At 67.0% G+C, this 16,021-nt stretch overlaps 6 protein-coding genes across 6 annotated transcripts; 3 read left to right on the forward strand and 3 right to left on the reverse strand.

Moving 5' to 3' along the window:
- Positions 1-2,530: 2,530 nt before the first annotated feature.
- EMIHUDRAFT_249921 (hypothetical protein) lies at positions 2,531-3,445 on the forward strand (the record flags this gene model as incomplete). Its single annotated transcript, XM_005758666.1, has 2 exons — positions 2,531-2,890; positions 3,149-3,445. The coding sequence occupies 2 exons, from the start codon at positions 2,531-2,533 to the stop codon at positions 3,443-3,445; spliced, it is 657 nt and encodes a 218-aa protein (XP_005758723.1).
- Positions 3,446-3,993: 548 nt separating this feature from the next.
- Positions 3,994-6,033, reverse strand: EMIHUDRAFT_249922 (hypothetical protein; the record flags this gene model as incomplete). The annotated part of the gene is made up of 4 exons (XM_005758667.1): positions 3,994-4,309; positions 4,432-4,538; positions 4,957-4,990; positions 5,303-6,033. 4 exons carry the CDS (start codon positions 6,031-6,033, stop codon positions 3,994-3,996), a joined length of 1,188 nt encoding a protein of 395 aa, XP_005758724.1.
- A 179-nt stretch (positions 6,034-6,212) lies between these two features.
- Positions 6,213-7,846, forward strand: EMIHUDRAFT_460127 (hypothetical protein; the record flags this gene model as incomplete). Its single annotated transcript, XM_005758668.1, has 5 exons — positions 6,213-6,677; positions 6,844-7,026; positions 7,157-7,222; positions 7,295-7,546; positions 7,820-7,846. 5 exons carry the CDS (start codon positions 6,213-6,215, stop codon positions 7,844-7,846), a joined length of 993 nt encoding a protein of 330 aa, XP_005758725.1.
- A 2,174-nt stretch (positions 7,847-10,020) lies between these two features.
- On the reverse strand, positions 10,021-10,880 carry EMIHUDRAFT_77326 (hypothetical protein; the record flags this gene model as incomplete). Its single annotated transcript, XM_005758669.1, has 2 exons — positions 10,021-10,443; positions 10,584-10,880. Coding segments are annotated over 2 exons (720 nt in total), but the record flags the coding sequence as incomplete, so codon positions are not given.
- A 349-nt stretch (positions 10,881-11,229) lies between these two features.
- On the reverse strand, positions 11,230-12,356 carry EMIHUDRAFT_121316 (hypothetical protein; the record flags this gene model as incomplete). The annotated part of the gene is made up of 3 exons (XM_005758670.1): positions 11,230-12,013; positions 12,084-12,190; positions 12,327-12,356. 3 exons carry the CDS (start codon positions 12,354-12,356, stop codon positions 11,230-11,232), a joined length of 921 nt encoding a protein of 306 aa, XP_005758727.1.
- Positions 12,357-14,165: 1,809 nt separating this feature from the next.
- Positions 14,166-15,995, forward strand: EMIHUDRAFT_460128 (hypothetical protein; the record flags this gene model as incomplete). Its single annotated transcript, XM_005758671.1, has 3 exons — positions 14,166-14,203; positions 14,347-14,560; positions 14,640-15,995. Coding segments are annotated over exons 2-3 (1,557 nt in total), but the record flags the coding sequence as incomplete, so codon positions are not given.
- Between the last annotated feature and the right edge of the window lie 26 nt (positions 15,996-16,021).

The following is a 16,021-nucleotide window of genomic DNA, read 5'->3' on the forward strand; positions in this document are numbered from 1 at the left end:
GGGTCCGCCCCGAGCCTGGCGGCGACACGGGGCTAATCGGCCACAAGATACGGCGGCGCGCCTGCTGGAGGAAGTTTGCAGCTAGCGTGTTGAGGGGAACTCCGTCCGTTGCCGATTCCGTTGTGGATGGCGAGGGCCTTGTAGGTCGTCTGGCACCAGACACGCGCGGCCGGCGCGAGCTGGGAGGGCGTGACGCGCCAAGCTGGCTGTCCGACTCCGATTTCCGCTCACCGCCACGATCTCGCATCGTCAGGCTTTGTAGACAGACGACCTGCGACTAACGACCTGCTGCGATGCAATATCAGGAACCGCCGCCGATCATTCCGGGGAGATTGCCCGAGTCGGTTACGTGCAATATGACCGTAACTTTGTTCCAATCGGCCGGCAGCGCCGTAACAGAACCGGCAAGTGCCGCGGCGCCTCTACATGTTCGCTCTGCGGACTTCTCTTGAATTTTTCTGAGTGAGGTTTCAAGGCGAAAGAAGAACAGCAAAATCTCCTATCAAAGAGCGCCGGCCGCTAGCTACGCAACAACAAAGCATAGGCGTCGCCGCTTGTGCAGCCGCAACGAAGGCGCGGCAGGCTCCGGCTCCGGCGTTCGGCCCTAGGTTCGGGGAGAGAGTTTTGTTTTGTTTAGGTTCGGCAGCGAGTCGCCTTCCGATTCCAGTGTTTGTTAAAAAAAAGAGAAGAGCCATTCACCTCCAAGTGCTCCATTCATAGAAAGCCAGGCTCGGACTGGACAGGAAAGCCAGGTTTTTCTTTCATGTGCCGGTGTGTGCCAAAGCTGCCGAGCCCAAATCACTGTGAGAGTCGTGATCTTGTTGGTTAATAAAAAATCTCTCTCCCAATCTGCACCATAAAATGAATAAAACGGACGCATCAAACAAAGGGGTGGGAGAAAGAAGAAGGACAGGGTCCCCACCTGCACGAGCAGGATCTTGTAAGGACGATCAGGGACACAGGGGAACGGGAGCGGGGTGCCAGTCTAAGAAAGAAAGAAAGAAAAACTGGTTGGGTAGTAGTCTAAGTTCTGAGCCTCGAGGCTGAACGGGTCTAAGTGTGGCTAGCCACGCTGGAGTGCTTGCGCGGTCTAAGATCAGCGGGAGCCTCTTACATCGGCTAAGTCGGCCGTGGCACGGCCTGGGGCCAGGAGGCTCCTCCACCGTGATCAACGATACGGCGCAGCCCCCAAATTTTCTTCGCCTGCGGTGGGCTATCGATCCTCTTCATGCTTAGCAATCGCCGCCTCAGCATCCTCCTCTTCCGACTTTCGTTGCTGCTCCTTCATTCTTGAGCGACGTCTAGCCAAACAGTTCTCACATGACACGAAGCTCCTCAAGCTTAATCAAACGTGTGACGGTGAAGGCGTGAAGCCTGTGTGTGCTGGTCCTCTTTGAACGATCCGCGCGTGAGGTAGCATAGGGCCTTGTTGGCAGCAGCCAGCTTGTTGCGCTGCTTCGTTGCGATGAGCTGATTGGGATCGCAGAAGTGCATGCCAAGCACCGCCACGATCTTGAAGCAGAACACATCGCAACCGCATCGTCCGCACTGCCATCGGCATGCCGCGCCCGCCGCTTCGCCGCAGCCGCACATGGTACGGTGCGCGTACTTGAGCAGGCGTTGCGCGCCGTGAGTAGCGCACTGGCCCTGGGAGAAGGCGATATGGCGTCGTGCGCGGCATACGTTGGTCGGACGCGTCCAGGTATTTCGGGTAAACCTGGAGGCTTTTCAGGTATACCCGGGTTTTGCCCGGAGTGGCCTTATGTCGTCTAAGTTCATGGCCCCCGACCATACAGCGTCTAAGTCTGAGCCCGGCTCGGTGCGGGGGCTAAGTTGAGCGCTCGCTCGCTGCAGAGGCTAAGTGTAGAGCGACCCTCTAGCCCTACTACCCAACCATTAAAGAAAACAGACCAAACGAGGGATAGGGGAGGAGGACAGGGTCCCCACCTGCACGAGCAGCATTTTGGAAGGACAATCAGGGGCACAGGTGGGGCTCTCCTGCTCCTGACAAGGCTCAAGGGACGCGACAGGCTCGCAGCGCGGTGCACGGTGGACTCCCACATCCACTGGCGGTCTCATCTCAGTCTAGCGACCTGCCTCCAGCTTCTCGCTGGCAGTCTCTCGCTACCACAGGCACACTGACACAGGGTTCCAGTCTAAAAAGAAAGAAAGAAAACGGACAACTCAAGGGTGCCAGTCTGTACCAGTACCCTACCTTGGGTGGGCTGGGTGGGTTCTTTCTTTCTTTCTGCACCAGCAGGGCTGGCATAGTCTTTGGGCGCTGGGCTGCTCGCAGGCTGCTCGGGGTGAGCGCCGCCATCGAATGTCATCTCCTCCGGACACGCCTGCTCAAGCAAACGCCGACGCTGAGCTTGCTAACGCCTCTGACTCCGCCGACGGTGGTGACGGCGGCGGCGGCGAAGGCGGCGGCGGTGAGGGCGGTGGCGACGACACCTTTGAGGGATTGTTGCGATCTCTGCGCAGCACGGAGCCTGGTGTCCGCATCCCGGCTCAGCGGCAGCTGCGGTCGATGCGACTCTGTGATCCTGAGCAGGTGGCCACGGTGGTGGACGTGTGGCGGCACAGTGCCAGCGAACACGTGCGTGCGGACGCCGGGGATGTCCTCCTCGCGGTGAACCCGCTCCTCTTGGCGCCGCACGTCGACCCGGTGATTGACGGCCTCGCGGACTGCAACTCGTTCGCGCGGCTGGCGGCCGTCGCTATGCTTCAAAAACTGCTCGGCCACGGAGTCCTCACGCCCGAGGTGCTGAGGCAGCACGACGAGCAGCTCATGGGCTCCTTGCGGTCGGAGCACTGCGACGACGTCGTGCGCGATCTGGTGGGCAACGAGCTCATGACCGTCGCCTTCGAGCCGGGCGGCCTCGGCGCTGTCGGCGCTCAGGAGAACTACCAGGCCGCAGCCGGAGGCAGCAGCAGCGGCAGTGGCGGCGGCGGCAGCAGCAGCGGCAGTGGCGGCGGCGGCAGCAGCAGCGGCAGTGGCGGCGGCGGCAGCAGCAGCGGCAGTGGCGGCGGCGGCAGCAGCAGCGGCAGTGGCGGCGGCGGCAGCAGCGACTCTTCGGTCGAGCAGCTGCGCGCGATCCTGGGCTCGGCCGTGCCTCGCAAGCTGCTGCTCTCTCTTCTCTCCGAGAGCCGGGGCGACCTCAACGTGGCCGCGAACCGGTACTTCGGCCTGCAGCAGCGTGAGGGCGACGGGGCGCAAGAGGTGGCGCTCGGCCTGCTTGACGGGACCTTGCCGCAGCACCCGCTGGCCATGCACGTCGCGTCGGGGGCCGTCGCAGAGGGGAACCTCGACGGCACGCTGCCGCACCACCCGCTGGCGATGAGAGTCATGTCCGGCACAGTGGCACCCGCCGTGGCGGAGGGACGGCTTGACGGCACGCTGCCGGAGGACCCGCGCAACGTGCGCCTCCTCGACGGCACGTGAGGACACCCTCGCGCGACGGCGGCGCCAGCACCGGCCAGCCGCTCCCGTGCTGACAGAGAGCAGGGTGTTGTGCCACCCGTCCGACTATGCGTATGCCTCTCTTCACGCGGCCGAGAGCATGTGCTATCTTGCGATTCGCGCGGTTTCTCGGGCCGGCACGGGGGGCGGCGGGGGGGGGAGCGTGGGGGAGGCGGAGGGATAACAGCAGGGGCGCAGGAGGGGGGGGGGGGCTGGACCTGTGTCTATAGATTATTCATTGCAGTGTGAGTGCGTGTGCGTGTCTCGTCCGCCCGGTGTGGGTGTGGGTGACCTCTCCGACTCCACCTCACCACTCAGCGGCGCTACACGCGCTAATAAGTAATTTCCGACAGCACGCGAGAACGACACACACATCTGACGACACGGTGAGAGCTAAACCGGACTCTCGCTCACACACCGCACGGTCCACGGAGGGCCGCGGGTGCGGGGCTTGCGCCCCACGCCCCACGCGCTAGCTAAAGGCGTCCGCGCGACGAGGTATAGTCACACACAGCTCTATCAAAGGGCAATCAGCTGGCGGCGACACGCTCGGACGCCCTCTTCCACGGCGCCGCGCGGATCCAGACGTTGATCGCCACCTTTGCGCCGGTGAAGCTGTTTGTGGGCGGGGAGCCGCCGTGGAGTGTGCGCGGGTCTACGTCGCCGTTCGGGAGGCAGTCGTTGAAGACGACGGCGGAGGAGGCGGCGGGCGAGACGGAGAGCTGCAGCTTGGGGAAGGTGGTGTGCCCATTGTACTCGTCCGCCACGTCCGTGAGGTAGATGAGCATTGTCACGTGCCGGTAGCCGTTCGACGCATTCTCCTCGTAGTCGCACGCCTGAGGAGGCCTCGCCAACATCGGAGTGAGGAGGGTCACCTCGGGCAGTCTCGGGCAATCTCGGGCAATCTCGGGTACTCTCGGGTACTCTCGGGTAATCTCGCCTCGCCAAAGTCGAAGTGCGGCTCGTACTTTTGGCCCTCGACGTACCGCACCAGCTGCAGCGGCTCGATGTGCTCCTCGGGGTAGCCCGTCAGCAGCGAGGCGCGCGCGGTGACCGCCGCAACCACCGGGTCCTCCTGCGGCGAAGCAACTCGGCCTGCTCGCGGACGTGTTTGGGAAGCGTACGGGAGGCGTCTGGGAAGTGTCCGAGAAGGGTCTGGGAGGTGTCTGGCTCCCTCGGCAGCATCGCGGTGGTGGAGGTGCGGATCGACTCGGTCCGCCCGCCGGCGAGGGAACGGTGCATCCGCGGCATCCTACGAGAGAGGACGGAGCCGCCTCAGCCTCGGCGGGCGTGCGGCGCAGCCAGCCGGCCGGCGGCCTCGCCCGATCTTGATGATGTGCGCCGCTTCGTCGGGCGACACGACGCCGCCGACAAGCCGCACCTGCAGGGGGAGGGCCTCGCGGTCTCCCTCCCCCTCCGCCCTCCGCCCCGCGAGACGCCCGACGCTCTCGCCCGGCCGCCCGCGCCTTTGGCTCCAGGGCGAGAGGAAGCACCGTCATCTCCACCCCTCCGTCCGGCAGCCGCAGCCTAAAGTCGGACCCGTCGCCCCCTCGGTGACGCGTGCCGGCCCTCTCCCCGCCCGCCTGCCCCGCCCCGCGCCTCTCTCGCTCCGCCTCCGACAGCCGCACCGCCCGCCGCACCCCCGCGCGCGGCGTCGTCGAGCGGAGCGCACGGCAGCGCGCCTCGGCCGCCCTGCGCCAGCGCTGCAGCAGCGCGGCGCGGGGCGCGGCGCAAGTTGCGGCGGGCGGCTCGTCGAACGGTGTCGCCTTCCAGCACGGCAGCTGCTGCCCGCCGGAGCGGGCGCCGCCCGCCGCCTCCAGCCGCCGCGCCGCCAGAGACGCGTTCCCCGCGCCCGCCGCGCCAGGGAGGAGCGCAGCCACGTAGGCCTCCTCCCCCGACCGGCCCTTGGCAAAGCCGAGCGGGCCGACGTCCTCGTCGATGCGGCCGTAGCGGCGCGTCCGCACGGTCAGCCGGTCGCGGTAGCGGCGCAGCACGCCAGCCAGGTCGCTCCTCGCGCAAGAGAGGTAGCACCGCTTCAGCTCTAGCCCGGCGCACCCGCGCGAGCCGACCCGCACCGCGCAGTCGGCGTCGAGGTCGGTCAGCTCACGGCAGCGCAGCGCCTTGCGACACTCCTCCGGGTCCGCCTCGCTGGAGCAGATGGCCCAGCCCTCGCACGAGCCGGCGCATCGCTGGGCGAGCGCGCTCTTCTTGCACGTGGCCTCGTTCGCCTCGTCGATGCAGCCCGGCGACTCGTCGAGCGCCGCCTCGTGGACGGCGGCGCGCTGCGCGGCGCAGTTTTTCGGGCACGACGAGAGCATGAACTTTGGGTTGCGCGTGCACTCACCCTGCGACGACCAGCCGGCGCACTGCTCCATCTCGCCGTGCTGGTCCAGCGTTGGCGCAGCCGTCGCACACGCCTTGGCACAGTGCTGCTCCATGAACATCGGGTTGCTCTTGCACTCGCCGCTCCGCGCCCAGCCCTCGCAGTCAAAGGACGGATCGCCGCGGCAGGCGGAGACGAGGAGGAGGAGGGGCGAGGGGCGCAGCGGCAGGCGCGAGAGACGCAGCATCGCAAAGTCTTATCCAGCAGGCGGCTTTTCAGCGCGAACAACCATGCACATGAAAAGAAATTTGACGTGCTTTCTTTTCCCTTGAACATATAGTGTGGTGGGGGCGTGCCGTCCTCCCATGCATCCGTGGGCCTCCGTGCTTTCTTTCTTTGAACATATAGCCGGCAACACAAGTGTGCATGCGCGCCGCCACCATCCTCGCCTTTCTGCACGGCGTCTCTCTGGGCGTGCTCTGGGAGTGCGCCTCGATGGCGGTCCTCATCGCCGCCTCGATCGTCGAGTACAGCCTCGGCACCCTCTCGATGGCGGTGGTGTTTGTGGGCATCGCCTGCGGCGCGTTCGCCTGCGCGCGGCAGGCGCAGCTCGCCCGGCCGCTGCTGAGCATCCTCGCCTTCCGGCTGAGCGCCCAGTGCGCGATGACGTTTGGCACCGGATCGGTGCTCCTAGCGACGCTCCTGCACGACACGCCGGCCTGCACCTCGTCGACGATCCGTTCGAGCGCGTGGCGGGCGCCGCTCGTGCCGCTGCTGCGCGGCGTGCTGCCGCCGCGCCTGCTGCGCCGCATCTTCGGCGTCGTGCCGCCGCGCGCGCCTCCCTTCCTCCGCCTGCTCGCCGCGGTGCTCTCCCACGAGTGGCTCGGCTGGGTCCCTTCCCTCGGGCTGCCGTCGGCGCGGCCAGTAGCACTAGCAAGCAGCTCTTCTGTCGCCCCTCCCCTCGGCCCGCCCTCGGCGTGGCGCGCCGCCCAACCCGCGCCTCCCTCTGCCTCTGTGCCACCCAACCCCGCCCACCCCGCCGACACCCTCGCCGCAGGCGTTTGCTCTGCCCGGCACCATCTCCTTCCGCCCCTCGCCACACATGCGCGGAGGCAGCCTCGCCACCGGCGGCGGCGGAGGCGAGGGCGGCTGGCTCGCCGTGCGCGAGCTCGCCGGCGTGTACACGTACGGCTGCTACGACAGCGTCCACGCCGACCGCGCGTACATCTTCCGTTACAAGGTGCAGCACACACACCATGCTCTCTGCGCTCGGCTCGCACGTCCCGTCGATGCCTCCCACCCTGACCCGGACGCCAGCCTCCCGCCCCCAGCCCTGCTCCCTCCCACCCACGCCCGCTCGCCCGCGCCAGGCCTTTTGGATCCGCCCCGCCGCCGCCGACCTGCTGCACACCTCTGGCTCCCTCCTGCTCAAGATGGTCCTGATGCGGCACCGCGCACGCCGCCCCGAGGCGTGAACAGCGTCTCTTCACAGGATCAGCTGTGAACAGGTCCTGATGCACGCGTACGCCGCCCTCTTCATGCTCCTCGCGCAGCCTAACCACAGGGACGCCTTCGCCGCCGAGCTGCGCCGCCGCGTCGACCGCGTACGGCGGAGGGTGGCGCCCCGTCCGCCCGTCCGCCGCATCGCGATCGAGCCCGGCGACGTCTGCGCCTTTTGCCACGAGGAGCTGCTGCAGCCTCCGCCACGCGAGATCTCTGCCGAGGTCCACTCGCACCGCGGCACCAGCACACCGGGGCTGGTGCACCGAGCCGCGGCGGCGGCGGCCACGTCTGCTGAGGCGGTACTGGCGGCCGCCGTGAGCCTCGCGCTGCGGCGGCGGTGGGCGGCACCTCCGCCGGCCGGAGGAGGGGGCGAGCCGGGAGGAGGGTGCGAGCATTGCGTGTACTGCCGCTGGGGCTGCGGCCGCGCCGTGCACCGCGATTGCGCGGCGCGGTGGGGGCGAGACGCGTGCGTCTTTTGCTGGGCGCCGATGAGCTGACCCTCGCGCGATTTTCGGCTGTGGCGGCCGCAGCAGCGACTGGCGCTCAGGGCGTGGTGAGGGGTGGAGCGAGCCCGTGCGCATGATCCGTCTCGTTCTCGCCTATGATGTGCGAGTGACGAGTGTGTGTGTGTGTGTGTGTGTGTCGTGTGTCTTGGGCGTGTCGCGTGTGCTGTGTGCATTTTTCAGAGAGCAGCTTATCGCGAGGCCCGGGCGCTTCCACCCTTCCCCCTTCCGCGCTGGTTCGGTACATGGGTTGTTGCACGAGTATATGGGCCACGATGTCTCAAACCTATGAGGGGTTTTGACTTCTACCGGCTCCTGACGCTATCCCTGGCAGCTCTAATGGCCAGGGTCAGTAGTGTTGTGATAGATGGTGCCCATACTAGCGCAGGAGCTGCCACACTCGCCCGGACCGTCCCCTTCTGGGGCCGGTTCCGCAGCCCGCGAGAGCCGACAGCGGGGCCGTGCCGCAGGTGCCTACTGCCGAGTGCCACAAACACTGCGCCGTCCCGCCATCACCTACAGGCTGTCTTGTGGGATGGTTGGGATGTCCAAACGCCACCATCTTGGCTCTTGCGACCTCAAACCCTCGAGCTGTATGGGTGGTCCTGACGTCGACAGACGCCCGAGGACCATGGTGAAGCTGAGCCGGAACGCGTCGACAGGTCTCGCCTGAGCCCGTGGCGGTCGCCGGCTGAGTCGCCGTGCACGAGCCGGTACCTCAGGCGTCACCTCCGCAGCCTCAGGTCTCAAACTCCACCACCTCCGCCAGGACGCCGTCGGTGGCACGTTCGGCGGCGAGTTTGTTGCAGCCCCACAGCGAGCACGGCGTCGAGCCTATTCGGTCTGGTCGGTTCGCGGCACTCACTGGGTGCCAGGGAGTGCCGCCGACACGCGAGCGGTGCTTCCTGGCAGCGCGCGCCGGCTGTGGGGCTGCAACAAACTCGAGACACGCTTTTTGGGACATTTTCGACGCTTTTGGCCCATATACTCGTGCAACAACCCACATCTACCTACTACCAACTACCAACGGCTGGGCTCTAGCGTCGTGTTTTGATCTCTCGGGGAGTGTGGGCGCCCGCCCGCCGCCTCTGGAGGGGGGTCGGCGGCACCCGCGCTTCTTGTCGGAGTGGAACCTGTCGAAGAGCTGTCCAAGCCGCTCGCAGGAGCTGTGCTGCCACCTGCCAGGAGGTGTCAGTAGGCTGAAGCACCCGACCAGAAGCAGCATTCCGATGCTGTGAGCAGGTGGTGGTGTGGCTCCACGTGTTTGGCTTTTGGTGACGGCCGCCGGAGAGGTTGACCTTGACGGGCGCGAAATAAATAAAAACGGACACCTCCCTACTGAAGAGTCTACTGTGAGATGGAGGGTAACGAAAAAGGAACGGACAGGTCGCCCGCCCTTGACGGGCGCGAAATCGCCCTCGTGTTTTTTTACTTGGCTCCACGTCACATAACGCGCGCTCTCGAGAACACCTCCACGCGACGAGGCGGCGCGGGAGCCGTCTATAGAAGTGGTTACCGTACGATATGAGAACACATTTCAGTCGGCGCATCGGCCCTCGGGGTGGGCGGCCCCCCGGCCGCCGCCCTCGCCCTCGTACCCGCCCTCCAGCGCAAGCAGCGTCCCCATCAGCGTCATGATTCTGTCGAGGTCCCCGCTCGCCTCCGCCTCTGCCATCTCCGCCTTGAGCTGCGCGATCTTGCGGCTCGGCCGGTTCATCATACCGATCCCGTCCTCGTCGTAGTCCTCCTCCTCCTCCTCCTCCCCTCTCCCCTCGTCGCCCTCCGCCCCCGTCATCGTCGGCGGAGGCGCGCGGGCGCCAGCTGCCGCCTTCGCCTCCCACGTCTTGAGGTGCGTGTCCGGCTTGGCGGTGGCGGCTCGCCGGTCGTCGACGGCGCGGTCCGGCTCGCAGCCGTTCAGAGGGCGCGAGCAGACGAGCGCAAAATGGCGGCCGGTGGCGGCGGCGAGCCGGATGCGCCCAAAGCCCACCTCGGCGAGCGCCGCCGCCGGCCCGCCTCCCGGCACCCCCTCGGCGGTCTGCCAGTCCGCGTAGGCGTCGAGGTACGGCTCGGTGGAGCGGATGAGCGAGAAGAGGAGCGGGTTGGAGCGCAGCTTCGAGAAGCCCTCCTGGCGCGCAACGTACGGGGCGCCTGAGCCTCCTCGGCCCTCCCTCATGGCGCGGCGGCGGGCGCGGCGGCGGGGCGCAGGGGCGGGCGCGCGCCGTGGCGAAGTCCATCTCTGTGACCCAGAGCTGTCCGCCCGGGCGGAGGATGCGGTGCGCCTCGGCGAAGATGTCTCCCGCAGCGGCGGGCGGCAGCTCGTGCATCACGAGGGACAACTGCACCACGTCCACCGAGCAGGCGGCCAGGCCGGTGGCTGCGGCGTCGGCGTGCAGGAGCGAGATGCGGCCGTCAGGCTCGAGGGGCTGCACCCACCGACGGCGCTCCTCCTCCTCTAGCTCCAGCAGCCGCCGGCCGACGGCGAGGAAGTGAGGCGACAGGTCGACGCCGACGACCGAGCCCGCCTGCGGGTGCGCCGCGGCCAGCCGGCGAGTCGAGATGCCAGAGCCGCAGCCGAGGTCGACGAGGGAGCCGCCGGCCGGACACTCCGCGCCGAGCGAGGCGAGCGCCTCGTCAAAGGCGCCGCGGAAGGCCTGATCGGGCGGCGCGAGCGGTGAGATGGATCAGGCGACGGGTGAGATGAATCGGGCGGCGCGAGCGGTGTGGATAAAGGGGCGGCGGCGGGCGCCTCCTCGCCACGCTCTCCAAACTCAGGAAAGTTGCGCGCTCCGACGGCGCGCGATGCGATCTCGCCCTCCCACGCGGCGTCCCAGCACAGGTTGCCCTGCTCGTAGGCGTGAAAAGGCCTCCGGTAGTACTCTGGGATCGCCACAGCCGAATCGTCCTCGCTGAGACGCCAAGGGCCGCGCGCCTTGATCCAGTCGAGCGCGTCGCGCCAAGGCACGCCGTTCCGTTCAGCGGTCTCTACCATCGTGCGCTGTGCCTGCGGCACGAGAACCGCCTTGTACAGCGGCGAGCTCAGGGCCGCATCGAGCAGCGCCCGGCCGATGTCGATCCCACCGCCTCGCATCGCCAAGCCACGAGAGCGCGGCGGCGGCGGCCTGAGCAGGCTCTGCAGCGTGACGAGGAGGGCGAGCATGCCGGCGCTATCGACTCCCGGATAAAGAATTTCGAGTACGGGCGTGCCGTCCCTCCCATCCTGCGTCGCCCATCTCTCCCTGGATGATGACTGCTCTATTTATTTATGTCTCCCATCCCGCCTGGGCGTTTTATTTCTTTTTTCATCGAGCCGCTTTTCACCACGTTGGGGCCGCTCGTTAGTATATATTCACAGTCCCCGGGGTGGTTACGCGCAGTGTCCAACGCTGCGCTGCTCCCCAATGCGCGCACGAGAGGCGAGACGCCCCCGGGCGCCGCCGTCAGGCGGGTTGTAGCGAGGCCTTCTCGTCGTCCTCGTCGTCCGCCTCCGCCTCGCTGCACTTCACCGGCGTGGGCCTGCTCGCCAGGTTGGAGCGCGCGCGTGCGTACGCCGCCCCTCCGAGCAGCGACGTGCCGCAGCCGACGACCGCCTGCCACGAGGATGCCTCGTGCAGCACGGCGATGCCAAAGGCGACGACGACGAACTTGTTGAGGTTGGCGAGGACCATGAAGGTGGTCGCGGTCACGTACGCCTGCGCGTTGATGCCCGCCCACGAGATTGCGACGGCGTTGACGCACGAGGCGAGCAGCAGCATCCCGTCCGCAGTGGACAGGCGGGCGAGGAGCCGCCACTGCGGCACCTCGCCGGTGCAATAGACGAGCACCGACATGGGGAGGAGGGAGACGACGTTGTTGAGCAGCATCAGCCCCGTCTTGTTGATGTCCACCGGCTCCACCGCAATCATCCTCCGCTGGAGCAGCCTCTCGAGCACGCCCGCCGTCATGTTGAACGCCATCCACGCCACGCCGGTGGGCGAGAAGGCGACGTCGTTGGAGACGTAGAGCCCGACGCCGCCGAGGATGAGCAGCAGCGAGAGGATGGTCGCGCCGTCCACCTCTATCCGCTCGCCCGTGATGACCCCCTCGATGGCCATCGAGACGAGCGGCGCCACGTTGCGGAGCACGACAATAGCGCCCATCGACGAGTGGCGCAGCGCGAGCATGCTGGACGTGAGCATGGCGGTGAAGAGCCACGGCACCGTCACGCTCCACCGAATCACGTGCCTGCACGCACCGGCCGCAGGCCTGTCACACGAGGCGCGGCGAGGGCCGGCCGCCGCCGGGAAGCGGGCACTGGAGCGAGCCAAAGTGCAACCCGCATGGCGCGACGCAGAGAATGCCGGCGGTGAAGGCCATCTGGATCATCACGACCGTGATCGGCAGATGCACCGCGCGTAGCACCTGCGGCGAGACGCGGGGTGGCGTTATCGCGTGCGTGCGTCTCGCGTGGCGTCGTGCGCGGGCCAGGCGGCGGCGCCATCTTGTTGATAATCATCATCCCGGCGGAGCAAGCCATGAAGAATACGCACGACAGCACCAGCGCCGCGGCGGCGGTGGCTCGCGCCATGGTGGATGCCACGAGGGCTAGCACGGAGGGCGCCACGGAGCGCCACGGAGGAAGCGGTGTTCGCTGGACCGGCACCCGCGCAAAGTTCTCGTGCCAACGCTTCCGGGGTCGTGCGAAAAAGAATGTACGTCGCCTTTATATGACAGGAGAAAAGCCGCCGCCCCTGCCACCCCTGTGTCAGTGTGCCTGTGGTAGGAGAGACTGCCAGCGACAAGCTGGAGGCAGGTCGCTAGACTGAGATGAGACCGCCAGTGGATGTGGGAGTCCACCGCGCACCGCGCTGCGAGCCTGTCGTGTCCCTTGTCAGGAGCAGGAGAGCCCCACCTGTCCCCCTGATCGTCCTTCCAAAATCCTGCTCATGCAGGTGGGGACCCTGTCCTCGTCCCATCCCTCGTTTGGCGTGTCTGTTTTCTTTCTTTCTTTCTTTAAAAGACGAGCATGAAGGTCGCTGCAAGAATTGGTGATAAACTGCGGAGAGAGATAGGAAGTGGTAGACGCCCGAGGGTGGGCGACGGCTAACACCACACTTCTCCCCTAAAATCCCTGTGTGGTGGCGGCGTACCGTCCTCCCATCCCTCCCTTGGGTTGCCTGTTTTCTTTCTTTCTTTAAAAGACGAGCACTTGTTGTGTGTTGTGTGTTGTGGTGGTGTGCGGTGTGCGGGGTGTGTGTGTGTGTTGTGCGTTGTGTTGCGTGTTGTGCGGCGGGCGGTGTTGTGCGATGGGCGGCAGCGGGTGAGTGAGGGCGGCTATTCTCCCCCGAGGCAGGCAAGGATACGCAGTCCCTCGTGTCGCGCGTGTAAGTCCCGGTTGCCGTGCGCGCCAGCGCGTGTGGCCGCGTACCTTAGCTAAGATACGCGCGCACGGGCGTGGGTGGGTAAAAACGGGTCACTTTGCGGGGTTTGCCGCCTGTGCACTTGGGCCCCGGAGCGTGAGAGCGGAACTTTAGTTTCCATGGTGGCTCTCGCAGCCTAGACGATGCCGCCCCCGGCACCGACGCCGCTGCGCCAGCCCGGACGTCGAGCGCTGGGAGAGCGACGAGGACTCGGAGGACTCGGGAGACGAGCGCGAGGGGGATGAGCACGAGGTGGCGCTGAGCGAGGCGGCCATCCTACGGCTGATGGCGTGAGCTGCCCCTCCCCCCCCCCCACCACTGCTAGGTCCGACGGACGCCCTGCGCCTGCTTCCACCCCCCGCCGCCGAGACTCATGGCGGCGTCTCGAGAGAGCCGCCGCGCGGGGCGCGGCGCGGTCGCCGCTCCGGCGTAGAGGGCCGGGCGCAGATCTCCGGAGCCGGAGCCGGGGGGCCGCCCGTGGGGCGAGGGGAGGGCGTAGGGGCGCGGCGGGGCCCGCCCAGCGGTGAATCCGGAGGGGCCGTGGCGGGGGCGTCCCGCGTCCCGGTCCTGTGCACCGAGGAGGGGCGGCGGGGTGTGGTGCGGCGAGGTTGGTGTGCCGTCCGCCCCGCCCCCGGCCGTCCCGGAGCGTCTCCCGGCTCCGCGGGGCCCGCGAGCGGGCGTGGCGTGAGTCCGTGAGAAGAGCGTCGCCCCGCGTTGCGAGCAAGTAACTACACACAAATACGCGTGTACCCAGCCTGAGTCCAAATACACAAATTACAGACTTCAATCCCAGCATCTGGGGACTGGGCTAGATAGAGAGACGAGACGCGGCCGGTTTAGATTAGAATAAGTAAATAAAACGGACACACCAAACAAGGGGTGGGAGAAGGACAGGGTCCCCACCTGCGCGAGCAGGATCTTGGAAGGACGATCAGGGACACAGGGATTAGATAGCCACGCGCTGTTTCTTTTTTGGAAGGCGCTGCCGCCCTGTCGCTGCCGCTCGCGCATCCCGGCGCGCGCCCTTTCCCCGTCCCCCCTCCCCCACCTTTCGCGCGCGCGCAGCCGCCCTGTGCGCCGCGTCCGCTTCCTTGCGCGAGGCAAATTCCGGCCGCCTGGCTGCTTTGAACCCGCGCCTGCCGCGCGCCGCTTCGTCAGGCGCTCTGCGACGATGCCGCTGGCGGATCGCAAGGAGAGTGGGCCGCGGTATCGGAATCAGCTGGACAAGGACGATGCCCGGCGCGGTCGTGAGGAGACCACCATCTCCATCCGGAAGGACAAGCGCAACGAGCAGCTGCAGAAGAAGCGCTTTGGCGGCCCCGCCGCGATGATGATGCCTCCAGACCAGTCGCAGCAGTCGGTGGGGTCGCAGGCGCGCTGCGCTCGCTGCGCGGGCGAGCGCCGGCCCTGGCTCTCCGCCTGGGTGAGCGCCTCGTGCCCATGCTCCGCAGGCGTGGGCCGAGTCCGACCCGCAGAAGCTGGTCGCTGGCGTGCAGTCAGAGGACCCGAACCAGCAGCTGCCGGCGGTGACGCAGTTCCGAAAGCTGCTGTCGATCGAGCGCTCGCCGCCCATCGAGGAGGTGATCGCCGCGGGCGTCGTCCCGCGCTTTGTGCAGTTCTTGCAGTGCGGCGACAACCCGATGCTGCAGTTTGAGAGCGCGTGGGCGCTGACCAACATCGCGTCGGGCACGTCGGAGCACACGCGGGTGGTGATCGCCAACGGGGCGGTGCCCATCTTTGTGCAGCTCCTGATGTCGCCCAACGACGACGTGCGGGAGCAGGCCGTCTGGGCGCTCGGCAACATCGCGGGCGACTCGCCCGAGTGCCGCGACCTCGTGCTCACGCAGGGCGCGCTGCAGCCGCTGCTCGAGCAGCTGCAGCCCTCGTCCAAGATGTCGATGCTGCGCAACGCGACGTGGACGCTCTCCAACCTGTGCCGCGGCAAGCCCCAGCCGCAGTGGCCGCACGTCGTCGGCGCGCTCCCCATCCTCGCGCAGCTCATCTTCTCCAACGACGACGAGGTGCTGGCCGACGCGTGCTGGGCGCTGTCGTACCTCTCCGACGGCCCAAACGACAAGATCCAAAAGGTGCTCGACACGGGCATCTGCGCGCGGATCGTGGAGCTGATGGGCCACCCGCCGGCGAGCGTGCAGACGCCCGCGCTGCGCACCGCGGGCAACATCGTCACGGGCGACGACAACCAGACGCAGCAGGTGATCAACTGCGGCGCGCTGCCGAGACTGCTCGCGCTGCTCAACTCGCCCAAGAAGGGGATCCGGAAGGAGGCGTGCTGGACCATCTCCAACATCACGGCGGGCACGCGCGAGCAGATCCAGGCCGTCATCGAGTCCAACATCATCCCGCCCCTCGTGCTGCTGCTCGCAACGGCGGAGTTCGACATCAAAAAGGAGGCGGCCTGGTCCATCTCCAACGCGACGAGCGGCGGTTCGACGGACCAGATCAAGTACCTCGTCACGCAGGGGTGCATCAAGCCGCTCTGCGACCTGCTCATCTGCAACGACCCGCGCCTCGTCACCGTCGCGCTCGAGGGCATCGAGAACGTCCTCAAGGCGGGCGAGCAGGACGGCGCGGCGACCGGCACAAACCCGTACGCGTCCTACGTTGACGAGGCGGACGGGCTGGAGAAGCTGGAGAAGCTGCAGGAGCACAACAACGAGGACGTCTTCAAGAAGGCGGTGCACATCCTCGAGTCCTACTTTGGCTTGCTAGAGGAGGAGGACGAGCACCTCGCCCCCACCACCACGCAGCAGGGCTTTGTCTTCCAGGGGGCGCAGCAGCCCATGGGCGCGCGCAGCCCCTCCCCTCACCCACA

The sequence above is a fragment of the Emiliania huxleyi genome (assembly GCF_000372725.1).
Source record: "Emiliania huxleyi CCMP1516 unplaced genomic scaffold EMIHUscaffold_843, whole genome shotgun sequence".
Taxonomy (NCBI): Eukaryota; Haptophyta; order Isochrysidales; family Noelaerhabdaceae; genus Emiliania; species Emiliania huxleyi.